The sequence below is a fragment of the Zeus faber genome (assembly GCF_960531495.2).
Source record: "Zeus faber genome assembly, chromosome: 19".
NCBI classification, from domain to species: domain Eukaryota; kingdom Metazoa; phylum Chordata; class Actinopteri; order Zeiformes; family Zeidae; genus Zeus; species Zeus faber.
The window spans coordinates 5,473,198-5,501,081 of record NC_137206.1 but is presented as its reverse complement, the minus strand read 5'-3'; the positions used below and the strand labels follow the sequence as shown (position 1 = coordinate 5,501,081).

The window sequence follows — 27,884 nt, the reverse complement described above, 5'->3', positions numbered from 1 at the left end:
ACACAGCTCTCCGTGCAGCCTAATTGTGGAGAGCCATGCCCCGTTCCTTCAAATAAAATAAATAAAAACAAACAGTTTTTCGTTGACTTATTTGGAGGAACGGGGACAAGGTACAGAGGAACTCGTGCCCCGCTCCTTTGTGCGCCCGCATTATAATTATAAATAAGGGAAATAAATTAATATATTTTTCTACAGGCACGTTTCTCCAAATAAAACAACTAAAAAATGTGTTTTTAGTTGTTTTATCTGGAGAGAGGGAGATGGGGTACATGTTCGTTCCTCCATGCACTTCTGCTGCATTTATTTTACCATGCAGCAAACTTTTTAAAATAACTTTTCTTTTTATAAATAATTTTTTTAACCATTTAACTAGAACAATCAAAATTCTTATTCTCGGTTAAGGTTTAAACGGTTCATTATTAACATCCCTAATCCCTAATTTATTTCATGTTGCACAATGAGGAAACATGAGGAAAAAAATGTGTTGCTATTTTGACTGCTATGTGGGCCCAAAATATCTTCTCCTGGACTCTGCTCCTCTTGACAAACACAATATAAAAGTGATCACGTGAGAAAGACTATTGGTCGCCACTACACCCCTAAGGAAACGGATCAAGAACAACGCCATCTGGGCTTTTTCTGTTTCCAAAACCCCCCCCCCAAAAAACAACAACATTTTAGCCTCTTCTGGATTGTTGTTCCCTACGTTTGCTGAATTTCTGGTGTGGGCTTTTAGGTTTGGGAGGTGGTGTACTAGAGAGAAACAGGAGAAACTAAGAGGAAATAACAAGAGGTCAAGGCAATGAAATGTTTTTTGTTTCACTTCAGCTGTTACATGTGGAGCATAGAGAAAGTGGTTTCTGATGAAGCCTTATGTGAGTATGACTCACCGCGTGGAAAAGCTCTTTGGATCAATTTGGGCTTTCAGTTGCGCAAAGCAATTAAGCTGTTGCGTTTGAGACATTCCATAACCTTTTGTTCTATAATATATCCAATGCTATAAACCTTACTGGTTAAGGCAGGTTAAGGAGTTTCACCAATGCAATGTTTTGTTTCTGTTTTTTCCGGTTTGATTGTAAGTGAAAATGTGCTTCTCACTTCTGCGTGCTTGGTTTCTGTTAGGCTAATACTGTTTTTACGCCAAAATTAGGAGATATACCCGGTAAACCCGCTTAAAATAGGCATTTGACGACTGCCATTGCCCATGCCTTTTTTTTTTTTTCTGGTGTGTCATGTGTGACATCCCAAACACGCGGGAAAAGGGTCGTGTTATGGTTCCAATATGATTGGGAACATAAACAGTAGGACCAGCATGGAGTATCCATGCCTGCACCTGCACTATGCCAGTCCTTAAAGGGGCCAAAATTTGGGCAATTTTTACCAGGTGACATTTTTTCATTGGCGTGGCCAGGGTAGACTTTTGAGCAAAACCGGGAAATAAAAAAAACACTCATAACATACCTCACACCACGGGATAATCTGGTACGATAATCTTTAGAACCAACCAAAAAACCCTCATGATTGTCAGAATGGGGGAATCGGTCCAAAATTGGCTTTATTATAGTGTGTACCCTGCTTTATTCATTATTAGCTGGGTAGATGACACGAGAAAGAGACCGTCCTCCATATCACTGTGCGAGTGTATCTCTGCAGCTTTGTAAAAGTTAGTATTTTACTTGAAATCGGGCCAGATCACCTCACTAGTTAATGCTACACACTTTATTAGCTTGAATTTGAAACTCCCTTGTGATAGCAGGTAGATTAGCCGACCTTAACCAACTCAAAGCCCCAGCCAAGTGAAGCTCCCTTTGGGATATCTCACCCCTCTCCGTCCACTGCGCCCAAATCTCTTTGCATTGCTTTTTACATCCCTACCACTATTTCCCGCTTTCTCTTGCTCTGCTGCTCCTGTCCACTTGGGCAGTCTTAGTGTTTGACAACGGAACACTCTGATGAACCCACAGGCACTCCCCCTCCACCCAGCCTTCCTCTCACATACTGTATTTCTCATCTTCTTTCTCCACAACCAACCTCTCTCTTCTTCTCCTCTCCGATCACTTCTCTTTCCCCTTCTACTTCCTCAATCTTAATTTAGTTTTTCTCTGCATCATCTCTTCACCTCACATATTGACAGTATGTTTGTTGATGCTTCAGGCATATACAGTGCCACTGAATCATGCAGCAGGCCCAAGCCTTCAGAAACTAGAGGACATCGCCTCGGATGTTCAAGTCCATGTTACATATTTATGGTTCAACACTGCCATATTTTTTTTTTACTTGCAACCCCAGATTGCTAAGAATTGCAAAAATGTACTCATAGTTTTATTGGGAGTCACCAGCTGACGGGCACTATTTCACAAGTTTGTGTGGATGTGGAAGATTTAAACGAAACTGATCAGTGTTTCAAGGAAGGCTGTTGAGAGAGTTGGTGGAGTTTGGTATACAATTATACTCTCCCGCTGCACCAAAAACCCAGTAACACCTGGCTGTGGACTGCTCCGTCCACTGACACTGGTTCAAGGAGGGAGACGGAGACTTAGTGGCAGTCGGGTGCCAAACCGGTGGAGTTTTTATTATAAATTTAGCAAACAAACAAAAAGGCTCGCTGGCCATATGGGAACATCAATTAAATCATACTTCTTTGTGTTGGTTTAGGGTCCCTTCCGTGATCTGGTCCGCAGTATCTAGGATCCTACACCATGCACCCTCACTGCAAGACGAACAACACATTAGAAAACTCTCCCAGCCGACTCCGACTTATCAGCGGCAGCAAGCTGATCGGCCGAGTCAGAACAGCTGTGCCGGTGCGGGATGAAGCCGGCACTGTAGCCCACATACCCCGCCTTAAGCACGCCCCCTCATCTGCCACACCAGCATTTTTCATTCGTGGGAAAGGTAACACCCGGGTTTCAGTCCCAGGTCAAAAGTCCCTACAATAGACACCCGTGTCGACCCGCTAACTTTGGCCCCTTTACTGGCAAGATACGACATGCGTTATTGTTCCGGACATTGGCACATAAATAGACAGTAATATCTACATACCATTCGATCATTTCATATCCGATTTTTGAATCCAAAATCAGGAGTTAAAGACTTTCCTGCATGGGGGACCATGAAATGTTTTGAGTGTGGTGACCACAGCGGAGAACTCCACGCTTCCCGTCTGGCTCTGAGCCACAGCACCGCCCTAAGCCTTTCCCCGAAGTGGAGGAGCGTCTCCGCTCACACACCTGTCCTTCAGCGATCCAGTATAGATATACGAATGATCCGGTTCTTTGGAACAGCTCTTTTGTAGGAATGAAGGAAACCAATGTTTTCCGAGGTGGCGGGGCGCTGGTGGGTTGGTGTGGGGGTGTGGTTGTCCGGGGGGTGGCTGGGTTGGCCCCTTGCTGGCTGGGTTCGAGTCTTGGCGGCTTGCGCCTTGTGGTTTCTCACATGCTGCGACCTGGCGGGGCTGTGGAGATAGCTATCAGGTGCCTTCCGGGGCCCTAAGGAGGCCGATTGCTGCCGTGGGTGGGGGGCTGCTGTCGGCCTTTAGTCCCGATGCGTGGCCTCTTTGCAGCAGGTGCCGGGGGTGGTGGAGGGCCCGCATATCTGGTGGCCTGCAGGCATTGGCGTTGGGTGGGCTGATGTCCAGGTTCCCTGCGCGTAGCACACTCTGGTACGTCGACTCGGGGCTCACAGCTGGATGAGGCGTCTGGTCGGTTGTGTGGGGGTGGGCCTCACCCTTGCGCAGGGTGCGGATGGCGGATGGCCCTTGCCCTGGCTTGCCTGCTGGGCAGGTGGTTTGTGTGGATTGTGGGTCTGTCGGCGCGGGACCTGGCTCCGGGCCTGCTGTCCGTGCCTGGCGTCCAGGGCCAGGGTTCTGCGCCTGCAGCTGCGTCTTGTGCCTGCACATGGGCATGGGTTGTATGTGTGTGCCTCAGGGGTGCAGGGTCTCCTCGTGTGCTCCGGGGCTGGATTATGCTCCTTGTGGCCGAGTGTGGGTGTTGCTCCGCGGGCTTCCGGCTTCTCTGGGGGCTGGGGGGTCCTCTGTGGCTGGACCTCAGGGCAGGGTGTTTGGGCTGGGCGGCTGTGGGGTGCCTGTATTGCCACGGGGCTCAGGGATGGCTTTGGGGACTTTTCGCTGCTTGGAGGCGCTACAATATAATACCGACCTTTTACACCAGATCCAATTGGTTACAAGTCCCGTACACTCACCAGTGTACACTTCATATGCACACACATCACACACACATACAGGCGGTCTCATCACAGGCACACACACACCACCAGCATCTGCTTTGAACACACCCCCAACACCCTCCTGGTTTCATCCCTCTCCTTTACTCCCTCATTCCCTCACTATGACAGGAAGAGGTCACGTGCCGAATTGCTGTTCCAGTTTTCATGGACTTAATTAACTCAGTTTTTTCCAATACATGTTGTCGTCTGATGTTTCTATGTTTGTGTTTCACCGGTGGTGTATTCTCCCCTCTTGGAGTAGTAATTAGTTGTTTATAGACGAAAACATGACAAAAGAGGGGGATTGGTGGTGGTTCTCTGTAACAAAACACTGTGCTCTTGTCATACTACCGGTCGTCCACAGGACAGTTATTGCAGCATTATTTGATGATTTAACTATGAATTAAGAGTTGCATTGCAGGTTGAGAAGTTGAACTTCACTTGCAGACTAACAATGTCCTAGATGCAATGGCATACAAATACTGTGTTGTATGCCCAACATGCTGACATCAAAGGTCAAAAAATAAATACAATATTTTCTAAAAACAATGTGATATTGCCCAGCTCTACTGCAAGTACTGATAACTGTTCACCTGTGATTCACCACTTCCACTGTCACTTCTGTTCAGGTACATGGCCCCTGAGGTACTGGACGACTCCATAAACATGAAACACTTTGAGTCCTTCAAGAGGGCTGACATCTATGCCATGGGCCTGGTCTTCTGGGAAATTGCCAGCCGCTGCTCCATGGGAGGTATGGAGGAAGTTGGAGGGGGGGATTGTGCGAGGAGTAGGAGGGGGCAGATCATGCGAATAGTTGGAGAGATTAAGTGGATGGGGAGGGTTTGTGTATTCATGAAGATTAAATGACTAAACACAGAGTGCAGGATGGAGTGAGTGACCAGAGATACAAAAAGGGGACATATAGTGCTGTGTTGTCTGTTATATATGTGAATCCTACCCATTCCACCCATCTTTTACCACCCGTAGTTTACCATTGTTCTCTACTTGAATGTGACGCCAAGTATTTTCCTGTCAGGCATCCACGAGGACTACCAGCTGCCCTACTATGACTTGGTCCAATCAGATCCATCGGTGGAAGAGATGAGGAAGGTGGTGTGTGAGCAGAAGCTACGACCCAATATTCCCAACCGCTGGCAGAGCTGCGAGGTAGGACTGCTTCCTTCTTTAGTTTGTTTGAGGGGATATTAAGAGGCAAGGAGTGCTGCAGGAAATGAGACCTACAACCTGGAAATGTTCCCTCGTCCCAGAGTCAATAGGTTTTTTGAAAGGGTTTTTGGTTAAATGCCTGAAATAAAGTCGGTGGTGAACATAAGCTGAAGAGCTTTTCACGTTTTGTTCTACAAAATAAAATGTCAGTAAATACCCTACTCTACCACACTACCCTACAGCTTTTACAGGTCTTAAAAATGGCGGTTGCTAACAAGTGGCCAAAAGAGGCTACAGAGGTTGTCAGGGACATTAACAGTTGACTTGATTGACATTTCTGTTGATATGATAGGCCTATGACTTGCCCATGTAAAAGTCTGTAGCATCGCCTGTGTGTTGTTCTATAACACTTGAGAGATTTGAGAAATGAATGAAAGAACAACATAATTATTTACAAAAAATGTATTGTATGTATGCATACCCTGGGTTCCTACACTTCCTTGTATTTTTTCATTGCCATTTTTATTTCTATATGCATGATGAACAAAGTTTAATGCTGTGTGCTCTTTTTAAATCAACAAATGGCCGGCTTACAAAACAAAAAGAAAACTGCACAACACATTTATTTCTACAGACAAATGTTTTTTTATTTCTATTTTGCACCGATATAAAACGTTGATATCGACACAAAATGTTTGGATACCCTATACTATTAACGCAGTTTGGTTGCAAGCCTGGCATGCATGCACATGTACACACTTCAAAGTATACATCACAAAGTATACATCCTTATACACATATAACTGCTTTTTTGCCATCCACTTCTTTTAGTCGGAAAGGTTATATATTTTGATGGTGTAGGGCTTCAGCTATTACCGTGGCACTGAGCTCACAGAGGAGAAACTGAAACACATCCAGTCTCTACGGAGACAGTTCTTTATATTCTTAAAGGTATTATTTTTCTTCCTAAAAATTCCTCTTAGACCCTAGACGTGTCTTACAGTGCGACCGTGCGGGGACATCGGGCACAGGCGCTTCGCTTGCCCACCTGCTGCACCGCAGCACGGAGCCGGAAGGAGCGAGCGGACAGGGAGAGAGAGAATAGGTGGAGAATGTTCCTTCTCTGGGGACAGAGAGAGTAGGACAGGTTTAGAATGATCTCATTGATTTATTAACTTTGGGTTAGGGTTATTGCATCCGGGGACACGGCCTCTGGCAGCGGAGGGAACCGAGACTGTCCGCTGCAGTAAGGTCCAGCAATGTTACGGATTCCATGTGGGGAAAAGGGGCCTTAGTCTGGTCATTCTGAGACACACACTGAAACACACTGAGGGAGGGTTGAGTTCACAAAGAAATGGATTGCGGCTGCTAATGGCACCATGAGGGCATCAATTGCGCCCGCTGTCTGCGCCGTTTTAGCTAATAAAATGCCACATAAACATGCCCTTAAAGTTTTGCTGCTGAGTGTTTGTCCTTGTTTTGCATCTGATCGTAATGACCCATGTGGCAAAGTAAGTGATCCGTGCGTCAGCGGGAAGGGGGGGTTGGTCTCCATTGGAGAGTCATCATGCATATGCCAGTGCTCTACACTTGCCTGTTTTGCGAATTATCAGCCTTAAATAAATATAAAACTTTAAATCATTGTCGGATAGTAGTTATTTGATATAAAGTGTTCCATGAAAATGTAAAATTGGAAGGAAATCTTTGGAAGGGCTGCGCCAGTGCTGTGCCAAATCCTGAGGCGGGGATGTGAAAATAATGGAAATTGTCCAGTGAGGGTAGCGGGAGACCTTGTTACACGGAGACGCGCAATAGGGTCTTTGTGGTCTCTGTGGCCCCAGGTTTTACTTTGTATTTTTAGGATTATGTGCAGTGACTAAAACATTTAAATAGCATGTGTAAATCTATAATCCGTTACTTTTCTCACACGTTTTTTGCATGAATAAAATGTGTACATATTTATATTTTTAGTTAAGAAATTCTAGTTCTCACAAAATCTTAATATTACAATGTAGAAATGATGACAGTTAATATAATATATTACCACAAATACCACAAATTTTCATGGTCCTATGAGGTTCAATTACATCTGTGGTTCGATGCCAATTTTGACCACTTTATTGCTATTCTCTATAACTTGGTTGTTGTTTTCTCATATATAATTACTATTAAACTCATATCTTTTGAGTTTAATAGTAATTATAGAATAGTTTTTAACCATTTTGTTTACCGTTTTAAATGTTTGTAACGCCTTTTTGTTCAATAAATTATTCAAAGTTTCAACAACTTTCTTTTGGAGTGCGTTTTGAAAACCACTACGAACCTGTTCCGCTACCTACAGATCCAGCGACGGAATTAAAATAATAATAATAATGTCAAAATATAATTCACAGATCACTGGAAAGTGTGGGCGTCACAACCCTTATAAAGGTGCTTCAGTTGCACCAGCTCTCTGCAGATGTTCGCGCAGACTTTTTTTTTTGGTCTACCGCAATTACCAACAGGTCTCTACAGACGGTAAGATTTTCACTCTAACTGCGTGTGACTATTAGCGCCAGTGTTTGTGAATTGGACGCTATTTGCAACAAGGCTCATTTGCATTGAAAGGGGCCAATTTTACACCAAATGTATGCATAATAACTTATTTAAGTTATCGCGCCGGCGCTATATGCGTGCATTTCACCGTTTGGGGGGTGCTTTGTGAATTAGACGCTCGCCTGCGGCCGCAGAGGCTGCGCAATCATGAATTCGCCCTTGAGTCAATATTGATGTGCAACAGTATTTTATTTAGATGAAAAGTATGCTACGGCTTCTTGTTTTCAAGAATGGAGATTCTATTCTGAATATTCTGGCTATTCTGATTTTAACAAACTGGATCCTCAATCCTGAATAATAATAATAATAATAATAATAATAATTATAATTAATTAATTATGATAAATAAAAATAATAAAAGCAATAATACAATGTTTTATGTACTCATTTATTACACCTACAACAACTATACAAACAACTCTTTGTTTGTTCTGCCTAATGGGGCACTTAACCAACTAGGAAACTGTTGCCAGTGTTTGTGTCAGGGTGATGTGTTTAAAATCCAATGATTGCAATGAATATTCGCTCTCCCTCCGTCCATGCCTGGAGCAAAATAAAAATTGTCCCACACAAATTGGGAAGTTTGGTCACCCATCACACAATATGGACGATGATGGGGTGGAAAAAGCTCATGAAATATTATGTTAAATATATCAAAAACCATAGCGTCACAAATTATAATTTTTACGGCACAAATCAGTAAAACGGCAATGATTTCAGTCAAATTCTAATCACATGGTGTGCCAACTCCACAGAGATTTGTACGCATACTTAACTATGCTGTTTTAAAATCATCTATATTCACTACACTGAAAATTCCAACCTCCCGTCCTCTTTCATTGAGAGGTGAAAATTCCATTTACACCGATTATCATACCGTGAAAATTCTGTTCTAGACTTTACTATTATGTACATTATCACCTCCCAAACACATATTTGCTGTAACAATATAGGAATATTCAATGTTGTTTTTGTCTCATTCATTGTCCCAAGCTCATTCGCACAGAGGAATGTTTTTTGGTTTTTTTTTTAGCCTTGTATTTATTTTATTCAAGTGCACTATGGAAGCAGGTGGCAATTGCACACTATTAATTAGTGTGTGTGTGTGTGTGTGTGTGTGTGTGTGTGTGTGTCTTTTATTTAAATTTCACTTTCCAGATCAACTCATGGTTATATAATGTTCACTGATATATATCACAAATGTTGAAAGTAAAGTAAAATTACATAAAAAACATCGGATTTGATGGTGTCTCTAAGTTTAACGGTCCGGTTAATAAGCCCAGGTTTTGGTGTTATTTTGGTGGGTATTGGGTGAGCGTCCGATCGACCACCCAGTGCAGTGCTTCATCTCCTGCCGGAATGATGCCAGGGGCTCTGAGCCTCCCCCACTGCTCCTCCCCTCTCAGCCCGGATTGGATTATTATGAGTAATACTATATTCATATTATATGAATCATTGTCATTCTCACAGAGTTTTATCACTCTTTCGCCACTCAGTGAAAACTTTTTAGCCGGGTGGCGGTGTGAGGTGTGCGGGGATAGTGCTTGCTCCGTTCACACATTGGCCTCCTAATGGAGAAGTTCCATATGGAGTCTGTTCCCACATGATTACTGTGACAGATATATTATGTGATGCTAGCCCCTGAGGTGTCTTATTATCACATGAGACTAAGCAACAGAATCAGTTCTGTTTTTAGACCAGCGCTTCGCTCCCCATCCCCTCGTACCCTCCCGGAGGGACTCGGTTCCCCTCCACTGACAGAGCCGCGTCCCAGGACGCAGTAACCCCGTCCCAAAGTTATTAAATCAGTGTGATCATTTTCAACCTGTCCAACACTCTCTTGCCCCACCGAGAAGAAGCGTTCTCCACCCGTTCTCTCTCTCCCTGTCCACTCGCTCCCTCTGGCTCTGCGCCGCGCTGCAGCTGGCAGGCAAGTGAAGCACTGGTGCCCGATGTCCCCGTACCGCACCCCTAGCTGTGAAAGACACGTCTCAGGTCTGAGTGGAAAGAAAAAGAATACAATTGAAGAATGAAAAGACCTGTCTGCGTAGAGATTGGGTTCAGGCTGTTTCCATTTCTCGTCTTTGCAGTCCAGATCCACGGTTCGGATCAGATTCGCCATTTTTCCGAATGTTTTTTTTTTTTTTTTTTTTTTCTTCCTGAAACAAATCTTACATATTTGTCTGAAATAAATATTTGTAAGAGCTCACTATTTTTGCTTAAGTTGGATTTGGCTCCACCCCTACTTTACGGGGATGCTACTGCTTCCATTCCGACATTCCACTTCCATTCACAGCCGTGGCAGCAATTTCCCGTAAATGATACTAGGTCGAGAGTGGGGAAATATATGGAACGACTTTTACGGAACATTGAGACCGGCTCCCTTTCCCAAATGATGCCGCCAATATGGAACGTCACCAGTATATTTATGGCTTTCAGTAAAGGGGATTTAGATACCAGTCCTGTCTGGACTGCTCACCTGTGCCACCTGGCGGTCATTGGTGCACACTACAGCTAGTGTTTCTTCTTTTTTTTTTTTTTTTTCTGGCAAAAAAAATCTCAGCATCTCTCAATGGCCTTGGGGGCAGGATTAAAGCAATCGTGACATCTGAATCCAGAAACATCGATGTTGTTTTTACCTTGTTTTTTGCTATTATAATATTTTAATCTCGGGTAGGGTCAGTCCAGTCCAGCACCGAGCCTTCAGTTTGCCTCTCAGTAACATTGCCCTATCGTCTCACAGAAGCAAACAGACATACGCTCTTCCCTACTCTCTAGGGAGGAAGTGAGCCCTCTGCCCGAGGAAAAGAAAGTGCCTTTCCTGTGCAGTCTCCTATTAAATCTGATCCATAGTAACCAGACATATCTCTGTGTGCCGTTTCTCTCAACATTGCATGTTTTCAAATACATAGGCTGTGATGTTAAAAAATCCAAAGACACTTCATTGGGGTTGTCAAGCGGACTCCTACTTTCACCAACACTTCGCTGACGGGGCCCACGACGTCTCTAGTAGGCCCAGCGGTGTGTTCTGGCACCCCAGAACCACCCCGCTCTGCATCTGCCAAGCCGGCTTATTTGGGAGACCAGCTGGGATCTTTCCTCCTCAGCCACAGCCACTGGCTACTCTGCTCTGTCCCCCCTGATATTTCCTTGATGGTCTGGCGTAGAGCTTGTCCGCTGATCCCCATGTCCCCCAACGGTCTAACAGTTGATGTTGCCACGAAGCCTCGACATCCAATTTCTACTGGGAAGATCTTTGCTCTGTAGCCCCACTGTTCTCCCCCCGCTGGAAGCTCTGTGTATCGCAGCTATTTTATTTCGAAGGCTCCTGCACAGCTTCCTCCCAAGGGACTGAGCTCCATGATGTATACCATGCACTGATGAGAGTTGGACCACAGGACCAGATCAGGCCTCAAGTTGGTGATGGCTATGTCTGATGGAACTGTAAGCGGTTGACACATGTCCACCACAATCTGCCAGTCCTGGACTGCCTCCAGCTGTATGAACCTGGTCCTTGGTGGAATCTTCTGTGGACATTGTTCCCTTTTCCCAACAAAGTCAATTGGCAGAGCAGGGTTGGTTGTTGTTGGCTGCAAGGCATTGTAGGTTGTTCTCCTGACTGTTAGTGGCCATATAAGGTAGGTAGTAACCCAAACTGCAAGCACCAGATTTTCAGCTTGCTGGGCAGCATAGATCGGTCAATGTTCTCCAAACCCAGTGTCCTTCAGTTTCGCGTCGTACCATCTTTCTAGACTTTTGATTGGCTTCTCTGTTGGGATAGGTTCTTGATCAATGAAGAACCTTTGTTCTGTCAGTTTGCCTTTGATTATAGAGATGCTTCTTGATTTGGATTTGGATTCAGGTTGACCCCGGTGGGTTCAGTGTGTTCTCTTTAAGCTTCCATAGAAGGCGCCTGGTGCAAGGTGCTATTGTTGTCATGGTTGTCATGTCATCCTTATAGGCCCTGATGGGTGGAACACAGCCTCCAGACTTCAGCCACTTACCACCACTACCCATTTGGAGGGCCTTATGATGACTTCCATGGCGGAGGCCAATGGGGCCAATGGTACACCCTGCCATTATGCCAATCTCCATGTGGTGCCACGTGGTGGTGAAGTCTGGCGTGGTGGAACAGAGCTGAAGGTCTTTGAAATAGGCCTTGACAAGGTTTGTGATGGTCTGTGGTATCCTGAAGAAGTCAAATGATGACCCGTTGGAAACTGTGAGGGACAGATCCAAACGCGTTGGCAAGGTCAAGGAAAATGACATGTACATCAGTCGTCTCTTTCTTAGTAGTCTGGATTTGGTGCCAAATCATGCGGGTGTGTTCAAGGCGTACAGAGAACCCAGGTCATTTTGGACTGCTGTATCCACAAGGTTGTCTCTCTCCAGATAGCTGGTCATCCTCTGAGCTATAACAATGAAGAAAATCTTACCCTCTACATTGAGAAGACTGATTGGGCGCAATTGGCTCATATCATAGGGGGCGAAGAACATCAGGAGCGCTCTCATAGAGTCGATATAAAACTCCATTTTGCCCTGGGGCTGTTAATGCTCTTGCTCGCTTTGGTGGGATATCCAGTGGCATAGCTGTCTGCAGGTGCTACTTGTCATCTGTCATGTGTTCTTTCCAGATGCTTGTTTAGCTCCTGCCTTGATGTTTCCAGGTTTCCTCTCTTTTCTTTGGGGTCGTTGAGGAAATGCGGTCTTGCTTGTTCTCTCTTTTTTTGTGATTTCCGTAGTTTTCTACTCGTCTCAGGGTTGTCAAACGGCTTTTGATGTTTCCCTGGAGAATGTTGATGTCCTTCTCACTGTCAGAAGCCTTCCTCCACTGCTTCTTGAGCTGCATTCTCTCCCGAATCAGGGGTTCCATCTCCTGTTGGAACACCTGCCACCTGTCACTGCTTTTTGTCCCTTATTCCATATCGTTCTGCTCCACAGCCATAGTTGATCTCAAGCTTTCTTTGGACTGTGCCCCTCAACACCTCTAGAACACCCGTCAGGTCTGCGTTTTATGGTCTCCCATTCTTTCTTCTCCAGGCCATTTCACCCGGGGTTTGCGTCCGCTGATCTTCTTCTCCAATGCTGGTTTTCTTGGCTGGATGAGCTCCATACATTCCCCTGCGTCAGTCACTGTGCTTGAGTTTCCTTCCCTCCTCAGGGCGGCTGTTGTCCTGCGAACTTTGGTGAGACTCCAGTCATTGATAGTACTTCTCAGGAAGTACTATCAATGCAAAATCCCTGTTTTCCCTCCCTCAAGCACCCTTTCCTTCCGTGACGTATTTTCAGCCCTTTGAAGATGTTATTTTCCTCCAGCTGCAGGGACAGACTCGAATCTTTTGCTCAGATGCTGATGATGCGCCTGGTTCTTGTTGGGTGCTTGTCTTCCCCATGGTCTTTTCTATTCCGGGGTCTATAGCCATATCATCAGTTCATAAGTCTTCTTCCGCCCCCCACTCTCGCAGACTCTAGGGGTTCTCTTCTTTAATTCTGTTCTTAGCCATTAACTGGTGTCTCCGAAATACTGAGTAGTATTGAATCCTGCTGACATGGGTGGCTAGCCCCTGCCTGCCACAGGTGGGGCCTAAATCCTCCTGTCAGCTGTCTTTCCCTTTCTTGTCATTCTATTCACGGCAGTCACTGGATGATTCCAGGATGAATGTTTTCAAATTCACAGACAAATGTTAAAAAAAATCTAAAGTGTCACCTCTTATTCTCCTGTGCTCCCAGTGGTGATAGAAGGCTTAAGCATTGACCTAGGCTACTCAGATGTTGAGAAAGGCTGGGCGGACATGCCAGTGGACTCCTACTTTCACGTTTCGCTGATTGGGCCCACTGTGCCTCCAATAGGCTCAACAGTGTGTTCTGGGGTCCTAGCACCACCCCCTCTGCATCTGCCTAGCCGTCTTATTTGGGAGACCAGCTGGGGTCTTTCCAAAGATTATCCCAATCTCGAAAAAACTATCTTGGCATTACAACATTATATGTTAAAATGTGTACATCTAAAATGTGTATGTTGCATGTAACAAAACCATTGAGTGTATAATTTCTCGAGAACCTCAAATCCTCTGCAAAAACTTGGAGGTAGCTGGCTGCCCAGAAAAGGTTTTGAGGTAATACTATATGCTTTTGCATGCTGAAGGCTCTGATGTGAGATCCTCGGAAAAAGCTGCTGATGGATGAAACCAGGGCTGGATTGTATGCCTTATTTTTATTCATGGTTTGTTTTTACCAATACATTTACATCTAAATAAAAAATACAAAAGGCTTATTTTGTATGTTTATTTATATGGTAAACTTCTCTTAACTCTGGGTTTCTCTCAACTTCATGTTGGAACAGTATGCTGAAGAATATGTGCCACTGCAATAATTGACCCCTTATTTTCTTACATTTTAAGCATTTCCAACTCAAAAACAAGGTAAGCGGAGAATCTTGTTTGCCCAAGACTGAATTTTGCTCGGCTCAATATGCAGACTGGCAGACTACGCAGACACTATGCAATATGCAGACTTTTAACTGTCCAGGATGCTGTTCCTGTCATCCTGTTTTTTTGGCTCAAGAGACCTTTTGGCTTGAGACTTTTTCTCTTCCTTGGGCTACCACCTTGCTCAGTCAGGTCTGGAAGTTGATCAGATTGCTATCTGACCTGTCAATTCACCCACTCTCACTGGCTGTGTTGGCTTTCTTTCATCATCCACAACATTAACGCTAGACGCACGTTGGCTATAGCTGTTGGGAATACTAAGTTTAAATATTTTAAATTATGTGAATCCTGTTTCATTCCTACGGTGACTTTTTATTAATATGCATGCTGTAAATTTCTAAATTATTAGAATTTCATTAGCGCACCTACAAAAGCAGATACATTAGAACCTGCTCTGGGCAGCAGATGTGAGGCGCAGTGCCAAAAAAGGAGGAGGACTGTGCACATTTTGTGGAAGTTGGTCCAAGAAACTTCCCTAGCAGTATGTGGAATGTTAAAATTGGAAAACAGGACAGGTTTACATTGGTGCTTTATTTTTCCAAACAGAATAACATGTCTACCAGTTATGATACTGGAAAGTCTCGGCTCTCCAACCACGTTGCTGCAAAAACGCTGAACAGACCAAAGCAATGAATATCTTCATCTTTATTCAAGAAAATCCGGTCTTTTTTCCTGTCACTCTCTCCAGACAGCGGCATCGCTCCATTCTCCCCATACAAAGTGGCAGCGTGTGGGTATATGTGGGTATATGTGGGTAACAGCGTGTTTTTTCTTTTAGAAAAAGTGATTCTCTCTTTGTGAATACAGCTTATAAGGCACACAGCCACTTCGGAGTAAAATAATTGTTACATTTTTACATTTTCACTGTGGGACTTGATTTTATAATAACTGGATTTTTTTTTTTTGTAAATAATCTTCTGTAACGGAGACCTCCACTCTGCCTTGTTTTCGAAAGATGGAGGCTCGATGGCCAGAACTACAACTAAAACAGCCAAAACAAAAGGATACATGCGCAGCACGGCACAACAGCCAGCAAAATTTTAACCTAAATTAGTCCTGCGCTCCTAGTGTTAACCACTTATTTGAGTTGTGAAATTAGATTTCTGAAAAGACTGACCAGTTTTAGTTCAAATTTGAGCTAAATTCACACTGTCCATAGCCTTGAAAGAGTACTCTGATCCCTTTCTGGTTCACGTCAACTGTGTAGTCAGTCCCCTTCCCATTCATGTCAAGTCACACTTTATTTATAAAGCGCATTTCATACCAGAGCAACACAATGTGCTCTACAAAGAAATACGAAAAAGAAAAGGAGAACTTAGTTGTCAGCTGGTCATTACAAAGGAATGCCCCTGAAACAACAGCAACAACAAAGACAACAAAAACAACAATAAAAGACTCCAACAACAGCAAATCATGTTGAAGACTAATAACTTATTTGATTTGTAATGTCTTAAAGTGCAAGAAGGAACATTGTCGTGTTTTTATCCGTTGAAGAACTGAACTGTACTGAAGTGCACCAAACCTCACCAGAAGAAATTCCTTGTATATGTAAATGTCCCTTGCGAAATAAAACCGATTTTGATTTATACAGACGTGGCAAATTTGTTGGTACCCTTACGGCTCATTGAATTCCTCCTGAAAAGTGACTAAATTAAAAGGAATTTTCTCATGTATACCTGCATGCCTTTGGTATGTCATAGAGTAAAGCAAAGAAACTGAAATGAGATCAATTATTGATAAAGAGAACAATTATATTCTAAAATGGCCTGAACAGTTCGGTGGTACCCCTTAGAAAAGATTTTAAGTAACTTGATTATAGTGTATTTCAAACTAACAGTTTTCTTTAATTGGTATCACATTCTTTTGTGATACAATTGGTATCACATGTCTTCAATCTTATAATCAGTCATTCAGCCTATTTAAATGGAGAAAAGTAGTCACTCTGCTGTTTGGTATCATCGTGTGCACCACACTGAACATGGACCAGAGAACCAAGAGCAGAGCGTGATAGACAAGCATGTTAAAGGTAAAAGGCTATAAGTACATCTCCAAGCAGCTTGACGTTCCTGTGACTATAGTTGCAAATATTATTCAGAAGTTTAAGGTCCATGGGTCTGTACCCAACCTCCCTGGATGCGGCTGCAAGGGAATTGAACAGACGGATAGTGCGAATGGTAGAAAAAAAGACAAGGACAACTTCAAGCTGAACTCCAAGGTCAAGTTACATCAGTGTCTGATCGCACCATTCATCACTTTTTTGAGTGACAGGGGGCACCGTGGAAGAAGACCTAGGGGGGACTTCACTTTTGAAAGAAAAACATAAAAAAGCCAGACTGGAATCTGCTGAAATGCATATTGACAAGCCACAGTGCTTCTGGGAGGATGCCCTGCAGTCATAACTGGAGCTTTTTTGGCAAGTCACATCAGCTCTATGTTCACAAACAAAAAAAATGAAGCTTTCAAAGAAAATAACACCATACCTACTGTGAAACATAGAGGAGGCTTGGTTATGTTTTGGGGCTGCTTTGCTGCGTTTGGCACGGGGTGCCTGGGATCTGTGCAGGGCACAATGAAATCTCAAGACTATCAAGGCATTCTGGAGCGAAAAGTACTGCCCAGTGTCAGAAAGCTCACTCAGTCGCAGGTCATGGGTCCTCCAACAGGATAATGATCCAAAACACACAGGTAAATGCACCCAAGAATGGATAAGAACAAAACATTGGACTCTTCTGAAGAGACCTTCTATGAGTGCTGATCTGAATCCTATCGAACATCTATGGAAAGAGCTGAAACATGCAGTGTGGAGAAGGCACCCTTCAAACCTGAGACAGCTGGAGCAGTTTGCTCAGGAAGAGTGGGCAAAACTACCCGTTGATAGGTGCAGAGTTCTCATTGTGCAGAGAGCTACAGAAATCACTTGATTGCAGTGATTGCCTCGAAAGGTTGTGCAACAATAGTTTTGGTTAAGAGTCCCATCATCTTTGTCCCTGCCATTTTCATTTGTTTTATTATGTAAAACATTCTGTTGAATCAATAAGTCAGATTTCTATTAAATATGGAATAACAATGATGAATGCCAATTACTTTTGTGAGTTTCAAGTTATCTCAGAGAAAATTGTGGGTTTTTCTTTTTTCGTCGGAGAGTACCAATAAATTTGTTGAAGGGGTACCAACAAAATTGAACAAGCCATTTTAGAATATAATTGATCTCTCTAACAATAATTGATCTATGGTCACAGTTTCTTTACTCTGACATACCAAAGGCATGCAGGTATACATGAGAAAATTGCCTTTAATTTCATCACATTTTAGGAGAAATGAAGCATTGTTTCAAAGAGCTGCAAGGGTATCAACTCATTTGTCCACGTCTGTAAGCTTTGGTCCTCGTGCCGTATTTCAAGGAGAGCTCTGGTCTCCTTCTCCATCAACACAATCCCCCTTCCAGCTCTGGATTGGTGACACTGTAACTTCACATCAGAGATGTGAAATGTCTTGAGGTAAAAAAAAAAAGTTAATGTTAAAATTTAGAGATGCACCGATCGCAATTTTCTGGGCAGATTCACATTTCCATTTTTTATTTTATTTTTTTAAGTCTTAACCTGTTGATTCAGATTTTGGCCAATTCATTCAATTGTATGTTCATAATAAAACATTGACTATTAAATAACTTTTACATTGTCGTCCGATCATCTTGTTTTTCTGCGATCAATTAACTAGTGGACTCTGTCATTGCGTTAGAAGATGCGAGCACAGCTCTCTGGTCCGCTCCAAAGCAGGAAGTGAGTCTGCATTCACGGAAACATGGAAAACTGTAATTTCCAACAGTACCAGCTCCACTTCCATCCTTCCAAGCGGTCACTTGAAATTTTGGGTCTCATACTCTGTGTATGTCTGTCTGACTGCGTGGGTGTTTATTTCTATTTTTAACCTGCATAACCTTTCTAACTGTCTGGATAAGTATCATTATTGTCTCTTGTTGTTCATCAAGGATTCTTTGTGAATGAGTGTGAGAGCATTTTAGTAAACGTGCAGGTTAGCGGGTTTGATTAGCATACTGCCATACAACATAGTTTCAAGTTGGAGAAATTGAGACGGCATGTTTAGGTAAAATACGTGGAAAATTAGAAAAGAATGGTACAGAAAGCTCTTTGGGATGCTTTTGAGACAAGACAGGTGGACAAGTTCTGGTCCTCCAAAAAGAAATTCATTTACACAGTGTGTACAGTGATACAAAACTACACTGATGGTGTGCAAACCAATGAAAACAATCAAATTTTGCACAATGATACCTATACAGTTTAGAGATGATCAGAGATGAGATATGTACACAGTAGCACTGTGTACATACTGTCATACAGACAATGGGCCTTATTCATGACACATGTGTCAAAGAAAATTCCACAAACATAATGCCATTGATTTATTTTCTAATCAGAATTTGTTCTTGGGTAGTATGAAAATGGATGTATTTTTGAAGATGTGGGGAGCCATTGCATTGATGTGGTTTCTACTTAAAACGTCTTATTCTTTAAGAAAAATAATTTACAGAGTTATGATAATGCCCAAATATGTGACCATAATGTTCACATATAAAACATGAGATGCACCGATTGGTCGGCCGGTGACCGGAAGTGGTCGGTTTTCACCGACGATCGGTGTCAGATATTTTCCAATTGCGTGCCAGTCAAATTTTCAGCCCGAAACTGTTCTCATGTGCTGTACTGGTAAAAATGCTCCAATACTCAAACCAGATACCGTTATGTAACATAGTTGCGTGGTTGACACTCAAAAAAGAGAGCAGAGGAAATAACATGTCAGCTGTTTGGAGGTACTTCAAGGTAAACAAGGAAGATTGGATAAATTATTTATTTCTCACCTGACAATATTCTAACATTGTGCAGACTGCATTTATATCGTTGTCACAGCGGCGCTCTGCTCGTGATGAAAGGTTTGCCTCTTTTTTGAGACTTTGAGTCACTCAGTAAAACGAGTCGCTTGATTTGGTTCACTTGGTTCAACGCACGGTGAGGGAAGGAGGACCTTCCTCCATTGCTCCATGGTCCAGTTCTGAAGCTCAAGTGCCCATTGTAGGCACTTTTGGCGGTGGACAGGGGTCACCATGGGCCCACTGACCGGTCTGCGGCTACATTGCACCACACGCAGCGAGCTATGATGCACCGTGTGTTCCCGGCGTGGCTTAGGCCAATTGGCACTCGCGAGCACACACCTCTCCCTGGTTCGGATTTATCAACATACGCACGTGTTAAGGAACAAATGTACGCACGTGTAATGAATCCGGATCTGACTTTGCGCATCCAGCTCTTTCGCGCACAAATTAAGAAGATTTCTACACGCACATTCATAAATGAGACCCAATATCTTCTAGGATCTTTTCCTCATACAACAGCAAGAGTACTCAAGTCAAGCCAAGTCAAGCCAGGAGCCATTGGACAGTGTCCTCTAGGAGCCCCTTTTGAGCCCTAACCCTTTAATGCAACACTAATTCTGGCCTGTGAGACATTTTCTCTGACGCATGCAAAGGCAATCATTTTATTAGCGACTAATCCACAGCCAGATTGTCCCCTACCCGTTACTCTCACGATTGAGCCAACCCACCTAGAACAGCAGATCCAAACGAAGTAGTCACTGCATCCATTTTGACAAAATTAAAATTGCCATCACCAGCTGTTCCCAAAATAATGAATTGGGCGTGCGGTGTGTGCCGCTTGTGTGTGCGCGCATGTGGTTTGCGGAGGCAGGCCAAATCTCACCGAGTATTGGTGAGAAGTAGTTTGTGCTAATCTGCCGTGTTAATGAAGGACGCATCTGTGTCTATTCGCTTAACGAGCGCCGTAAGGAATGGCCCAGATCACATTGGGCTCTTTAGTTTTACCAAACGGGCGCACTGAGAAATTGAGACAAATTGAGACCAGCGACCGCGCACGCTCACAGATACAGACATTCACTCACACCGTACAGAGCTATCCACACATCCATTTCATTTAGTGCAGCGTTGTCATTTCTCTAGCCACGAGCTTGCTGCTAAGAAAGTCTCGACTATGGAGGCAGGTAATTCAATACCCTGTTGTCGAGACATTTAGATATTGTCCTACCTTCACCCACAACTCTGTAGACTACATGAGTGAACTGTGTCTAATGTTTCTCACGTCATGGAATCTGAAACATTACGATTTGGCAACTATAACTGACTTATTTTCGATTGCGACGAATAACTGACAGAAGTGTGCTGAGGTTGTTCAGCGTACCATCATGTAATATCCCATAACCTTTTATAAATGACGAGCTGCAGTTTACGGCCCCCTAGGCCATGGGATGAGTGAGTGAGTGAGTGAGCGTTGCAGTTTGGCCAAAGTGGCGTGGATTCAACGATAAATCGTCGAATAATTTGTGCACGCAGCGATCGTTGGTGATCAAAAGGGTACGCTCCTATTTTTATTTTGAACACAGGTCATGGTCTACGGAATGTGTGTGTTTTTTTTTTTTCTTTTATATCAGTATCATGGAAACTAACTACTTTGGTTTTGGAAATTAAGACTATATTGAAATTATATCAAATCGCTGAATTTCGACAGGTGGCGTGTGGCCTTTCAGCCGCAGATACGTGCATGCTTTAACTGCCGTTAGCAAGTCGTGATGAGCTTCAAATAAACAGCCATGACCTGTACCCCCTACCTCCAGGCACTGCGGGTGATGGCCAAGATCATGAGGGAGTGCTGGTACGCCAACGGAGCGGCGCGTCTCACGGCGCTGCGCATCAAGAAGACCCTGTCCCAGCTCAGCCAACAAGAAGGCATCAAGATGTAGACGCCAAACACTATAACACACACACACACACACACACCCCTGCTGTGACTGTCATCCGTTTTCTCATTAGCATTAATATTATTATTTTTTGATTTAAGAAAAGGTCTTATCTTTGATATTCAAGCTGACCCGTGTTTGCTGGAAGGAAAGATTCTTCATTTTTTTATTTTTTCGATTTTTTTTTTTTTTTTTTGTTTTGTTTTTCTCCCGCGTCGGTCCATTTCAAGACCGAAAATCCTTCACACACACACACACACACACACACATAGCGGTGCATTTATCTGCCCATGTGCCTAGCAGAGGTAGGGGATGGATGGCGATGAGATGGACAGATGAGTGAATGTTGAACGCTTTCAATGTTTCTTTTTATATGTCTGAGAGTTGAGAAAGTGGTTGGAGGGGGAGGCTCCCTGAGGGACTGGTCTGGTGTCAGTTTAGCTGTATCTGGTTTTATTAACAGAAGTGTGTGTGTGTGTGTGTGTGTGTGTGTGTGTGTGTGTGTGTGTGTGTGTGTGTGTGTGTCCTCATGGAATTGGGATATTCGATGTCCCTTGTATTATTATTATTATTATTATTATTTTTTTATTATTGTTTTCCAAAACAAAACTGGACACAACCTCATTCATTCTCAGCTGACCGCTGCAACATATGCAATACGGATGACTGCGTGGCTGCATGTACTCTGCTCTGCTCTACCACGGCAAGAACTACACCAACGGAAGTCGTCAAAACAACAATCAGCTGCCGCCATGCCTTCCAAAACCTACTTTTACCGGAAAGTGCCACAGCTTTAAGAAAACAAACAAAAAAAAAAAAAAAACACAAAACAAAACCGTACGTGTGTGTGTGTGTGTGTGTGTGTGTGTGTGTGTGTGTGTGTGTGTGTGTGTGTGTGTGTGTGTGTGTGTGTGTGTGTGTGTGTGTGTGTGTGTGTGTGTGTGTGTGTGTGTGTCAAAGAAGCCCTATAGGAGCCGCCCACCTCTCCTCTGGAGAGTGCTACGGCTCCCGCACGTTAGCGGAGGCTTCTAACTATGCACGACGAAGGAGAAAGAAGAAAGCAAAAGACGCAACGCGCACACACACACACACCCCAAGTTCTTCTACCTGAGCCTACTCACTTGGTGCCATTACCATCGCTTCCACCTCAGCGACTCCTCATCCAAGCAGCTTATTATGGGATGCCTCTCTTCAACCAACCCCCCCCCCCTCTCTCTCTTGTGTCCTCTCAATGATGTAGAATGAAAAAAAAAGTCATTTCCAGCAGAGGGGGAGGAGAGGTGAACTCTTTCCTCACAAAGCTCAATGGTAGCTTTTGTAAAGACACACCAGTTCTAAGCATTACTGACATTAGATATATATATATATCTATATATATATATATATATATATATATCTATCTATCTATATAGATAAATATATATATATATATATATATCTCAAACTTTGAACTTGCGTTCTCGGGTTGCATCCACCATTCAGAGCGGTGGCATGCGTGTTTCTTTTTGAAGTATTATCTTTTGTCAAAGGATAAACTTAATTTGAAAATACAAGGTGAGGTACATTCATTTAAATATAGCAAAATGGATATTTACTAAGCCATAGTTTTCCAGTGTTTTGGGGGGTTGTTTATTTTTTGTTCTTTGTCGTGGGACGATCTTTTTCTACTATAATGTAAATTTCCAAAAATCTACAGCTAAAAAAATATAGTAATTATCCCAGTATATCTGTAATGTTTGGCAATTTTGTCATTTCAGCTTAGCAGGCCTTAGGGGACCAACTCGTTTAAGATTTTTTTTTTCCTCCCCCTATTTTATAAAAAAAAAAATGGAAAGAAAAAAGATTGCTACGATCAAAGGTAGTTTTGTCTTGTATTATCGAAAAGGACAAAGAAAATGTACATGTAGCACCTAATTTACCCGTTTGCTTCGTTTTTGTGCCTCTGTCCTGTCGCCAATATTGCCACACACGTAAACCAACTCCTACCTTTAAGGCGTCCCTCGGGAGGGAGGAAGCCTCGTCACAAGCATCTGCCCCTAAACCTGCGGATCCAAGACGACTGCACACGCAGCTCTTCAGAGACCTCTCTTGGAATCGTAAGAGCTCCGACGTACGTCCCCTGTGATTGTTCAGCAATAAGTGCACTTCTCAAATCACTGCAATGTTTAAATGTGTGGCAATATTATGGTTCCTCAGCCTGTCAGGATTACTGCTCTTGTCCCCCCCCCCCCCGTCCCCGTCCCCGTCCCCGTCCCCGTCACGATGCATTATGTGTTGACGTGCTGCTATTTAGTTGTTGTCACCTTGGCTCTCCAGGTAGCATCAGCGCTGCCGTTGGATGTACATATCCTCCAATGCCTAAATTTGATCGGTGCGATGTAGTTTACGCGGCAATTCAACCCAGCCCCCAATATGACCGGGTGGTCGAGGCTGCCCGATTTGTGATTTTCACGCCCGTTAGTTGTCATGGACCTTAGCACATTACAGTCCGTTAACCGAGTGAGGGAGGGGAGATGCCATTGTCTAGGAGTGGGGTTAACAGGAGGAGTGTCAGTAGTTGTCCACGAGTCAGATGGAACTTTTGTTTGTTTGTTTTTTTTCTTTTGACGATGGCCCGACAGAGTACACTAGCCTGGAGTTTTGTCCGAGTAACAAACTTCTCAATAAGTGCATATTTAAAAGAAAAAAAAATTTATCCGTGCCATAACTGACTGTATAATAATTCAACTGTTACAAACATTTTTTTGTCCTTGGAATGAAGTATACTGAACTGTATAGATGAGGGGTGGGGGAGAGGAGGAAGTGTCGAACCTTGTACATACCTACGTATATCTTGTGCATTAAAACTAAGGCAAAAGAAGCACACTATCATGACATTTGAAAGAAAAGCTAGTGGGTTATGCTGCTGGCCTAAAGGTGAAGAGGAACGCAGATTTGCGAAACCGAGTCTGCGTTGCAAAGGGATCTCCAACCGGACAGACGAGGGGAGGCCCTGGAATGGCGGACGCACTTCAAGGGCTCCTGTCAACTCGGTGAACTGAGAGATCGGATGAGATGGGACTGCATTTAGGAGGTCAACCGGAGAGCGTGAATTCAGCAAACAAACTTGTATAGGTTGGCTAACTAGTCATGTCATAGATACGAAACCACATGCGCAGCGCTTTCGTCCTTGCCGCACAATGACTTCATTTCCGTGGCTTTTCCGCTGGGGAAAAAGGTTCTCCGCCAACGCAAAGCCTGTGGCGGCGTTCTGCTCAAGAGTTTGGGCCACAGCCCATGCTCCGTGTCGACTCGTACGGATTTGTACAGTTCTGTGCGTTCCATTAGTGAAAGTCATACTCTGGGACATGTTTGCAACAGCTATAGCTCAACTCAACAGCACCTCTGGTATATGCCTCCCAACGGGGCAGCTCATCATTCTGTCTTAAAAAACAACAACTAAACAAATCACCAGCAGCCTTGTTCTTTTACATTTCTTTCTTTCTCTCTTTTTTTTTATTCCTCAATCCAAGGTGACTTAACTGTGTTAAAAGAAAAAAAACAAAACATTGAGAAAACTCTTTGAACGCTGGGTATTTCTCATATCAGAGTTTCTCCGCCTGCACTCTCGCTATCTATCTAGCCCCGTGTATATATCGTTCTGTCATTCAGATTCCGTTTGCGTGTCCCCTTCTTTACGACTTATGCACTCAGTTGAGCGTGATATTGAACGTTCTAGTTATGCAGGCCCTGCTTCTCCAGTTGCCCCAGGCTTCAATCTTCTTTCAATCAATCGCTTTCTCTGACATGGGGGGGTGCACTGTGATGAAACCATAATTACTGTTTGGGTTTTGTTACTTCACAGATTTGGGTTATGTAATCCGATTAATATACACACTGAGCCGAATGAATACAATTATCTAAAAATAACATTCTCAAGCTAAATAGGGGGGATTGACATAGGAATCTGAGTTGAGATATCCTAAAAAAATATACAGGTTTAACAAATTTAGAAAACATTTTTTTTATTTAATGACTGAAAATATCCTATATCTATATATAGATATACACCGATCAGCCACAACATTAAAACCACTGACAGGTCAAGTGAATAACACTGCTCATCTTATTCCAGTGGCACCTGTTAAGGGGTGGTATATATTCGGCAGCAAGTGAACAGTAGATACTTGAAGTTGATGTCTTTGAAGCAGGAAAAAATGGGCAAGCGTAAGGATCCGAGCGACGTTGACACAGACCAAATTGTGATGCTACACGACTGGGCCACAGCATCTCCAAAACAACAGATCTTGGGGACTGTTCCCAGTATGCAGTGGTTAGTATCTACCAAAAGTGGACCAAGGAAGGAGAACTGGCGACAGGGTCATGGATGCCCAAGGCGATTGGGGAGCGAAGGCTAGCTCTTCTGGTCCAATCCCACAAAAGAGCTACTGTAGCACAAATTGCTGAACAAGTTAAGAACAAGTCCTGGCTATGATGGAAAGATGTCACGCACACGGCGCATCGCAGCTTGCTGCATGGCCGCAGTCCGGTCAGCGTGCCCATGCTATCCCCTGTCCACCGCCAAAAGCACCTACAATGGGCACGTGGAGTGTCCGAACTGGACCATGGATCAATTGAAGAAGGTGGCCTGTTCTGATGAATCGTGGTTTTGTTTCCGTCATGTGCATGGCTGGGTGCATGTGCGTTGTTTACCTGGAGAAGAGATGAGATGGCACCAGGGTCCTGTAAGCCTAGGCTCAGGCTTACAGGACTTAAAGGATCTGCTGCTAACGTCTTGGTGCCAGATACCACAGGACACCTTCAGAGGTTGCCTGAAGGTCCATGCCTTGATGGGTCAAAGCTGTTCTGGCAGCACGAGGGGGCACCTTCACAATATTAGGCAGGTGGTTTTAATGTTGTGGCTGATCGGTGTGTGTGTGTTTCTTAGGTTCTCACACTTTTTGTCAGGAGCAGAGAGCCATTTAAATGTCTAAATCAACATACTTTTCACAAATACTTTAGATTTTTTCTGCCACCCACACATTAGCTCAGAACGATAGATGGAGAAGGTCGGCCGTTTTTACTGTTGAATGGAAGTTACAGCTCTGTGAAAATAGCCTGTACCCTTTTGTCACTCAAACCCAAATCAATTCAACATTTGCTGGTTAAATGTTTTCTTCATTAGGCGGCTCTTCATCAAATAGCTCAATTGCAGTTTGGTCTTAATTGTGTAGTGTTTTCCTAAAGCCGTGCACGCTATTACAATAGTCCTTGCCTTGTGGGCAGTTTTGTGTGCACTACAGGGCTGTAAAAAATAAAATAAAAAGTTTCAGTTCACGGGTTGAGATTTGCGTTGATTTGGCTGAACTGGAGCAGGAGGAAATAAGCATTACGATTTCACAACTTGATAAAGTCAAACTCTTAAATACAGCATTGCATGAATATGTTTAAAGTGCAAATCACGTTAAATAATGTTTTATCGTTATTGTTACCACCTCCATCATCTATCCAATGTATGTGAACATCTTTGAATTCCTTCCCTTTGAAAGTCTGAATTCTGCTTCCCGGTTGTCATCTAGATCCGAATTCGGGAATTGCAATGTTAAGAAGGCATTCTCTAGTCAGTTCTGAGCAGTGCACACCCCCAGGCAGGCTCATGGGAAATGGCAAACGTGGGACGGGATAGGAAAACACGTCGACAGCGTTAACCGCTCCTAAGTACGCGTTAAAAGACAAAACTCAGGCTCCTGTGAATGTATTTACTGAAGCGGCGTGCCCCCTCCCCTCAGTTTCTGTGTGGTTTAACGCAACTGAGCCGGTGCAGTACCACATTTAGACCCAAAGGTTGTGTTGGAGTGACGTAACTCAACATGCAATATATATGCAAATCTGGAGCCTGCCACGCCCAGCTTCTGATCCTGTCCCATTGGCTGATCCAGCAATGCCAGCATGAGCCACCCACATGTGTCCTGCGTCCAGAAGATATACTACATGTTTGTGATGTGGTCCGGCGTACTAAAACACACAAGTAAAAAGAAAAACGGCGTGCCCTCACAATGCATTGTGGAATACATTTGTGCACTCTCTGCATTCTCCGATATTTCAGTGGATGTAGTATATCATCCTGGTACTAGTTGCAAAACCATACTATTTGAGCATACTATGCTTTTGGACAAACAGTCCACCAAGGGGGCTTGGGCCAAAACAACGGCCTGACGACAAACTTTTCTCTTTGTGTAACATGTTCTGGCGGTGGGCACTGGTGTAGGTGAGGCCTGTGTAACAAAGGATACAAGAGAGCTTTATACAGCGTTTCATTGCGTGCCTAGTTTTTTTTGGGTTTTTTTTTCTTTTCTTAAAATCCACCTCAAATGACAAGACTGCATGTGATTGTCTCCGCATCAAAGTCGACGTTGCGTGCTTCATAGATGAGTCACGGAAAACTGAAATTTACAAAAGAAATACAATTAACATATTAAAAAGGTCATTAAATCAAAAAGAAAATACCTCTTTCAAAGACCAATGTGTTTTACCTCACTGTAAATATTCTTGATTTGTTTACTCCAAGTTTGCAATTTCTTTATTTTTTGTTTGTTTCTATGAAATGCT

At 43.6% G+C, this 27,884-nt stretch overlaps 1 protein-coding gene across 2 annotated transcripts in view; it reads left to right on the top strand.

Annotated features, from left to right (window-relative positions):
- tgfbr1b (transforming growth factor, beta receptor 1 b) overlaps positions 1-21,368 on the top strand; it is a 35,299-nt gene extending 13,931 nt beyond the window's left edge. For both annotated transcript variants that reach the window (XM_080020661.1, XM_080020660.1), the window contains exons 6-8: positions 4,854-4,978; positions 5,264-5,394; positions 21,174-21,368. In XM_080020661.1, the coding sequence (XP_079876787.1) occupies positions 4,854-4,978; positions 5,264-5,394; positions 21,174-21,299 (382 nt within the window). In that variant the 3' untranslated portion in view covers positions 21,300-21,368. The remainder of the gene's footprint in view (positions 1-4,853; positions 4,979-5,263; positions 5,395-21,173) is intronic.
- The last annotated feature ends 6,516 nt before the right edge of the window (positions 21,369-27,884 follow it).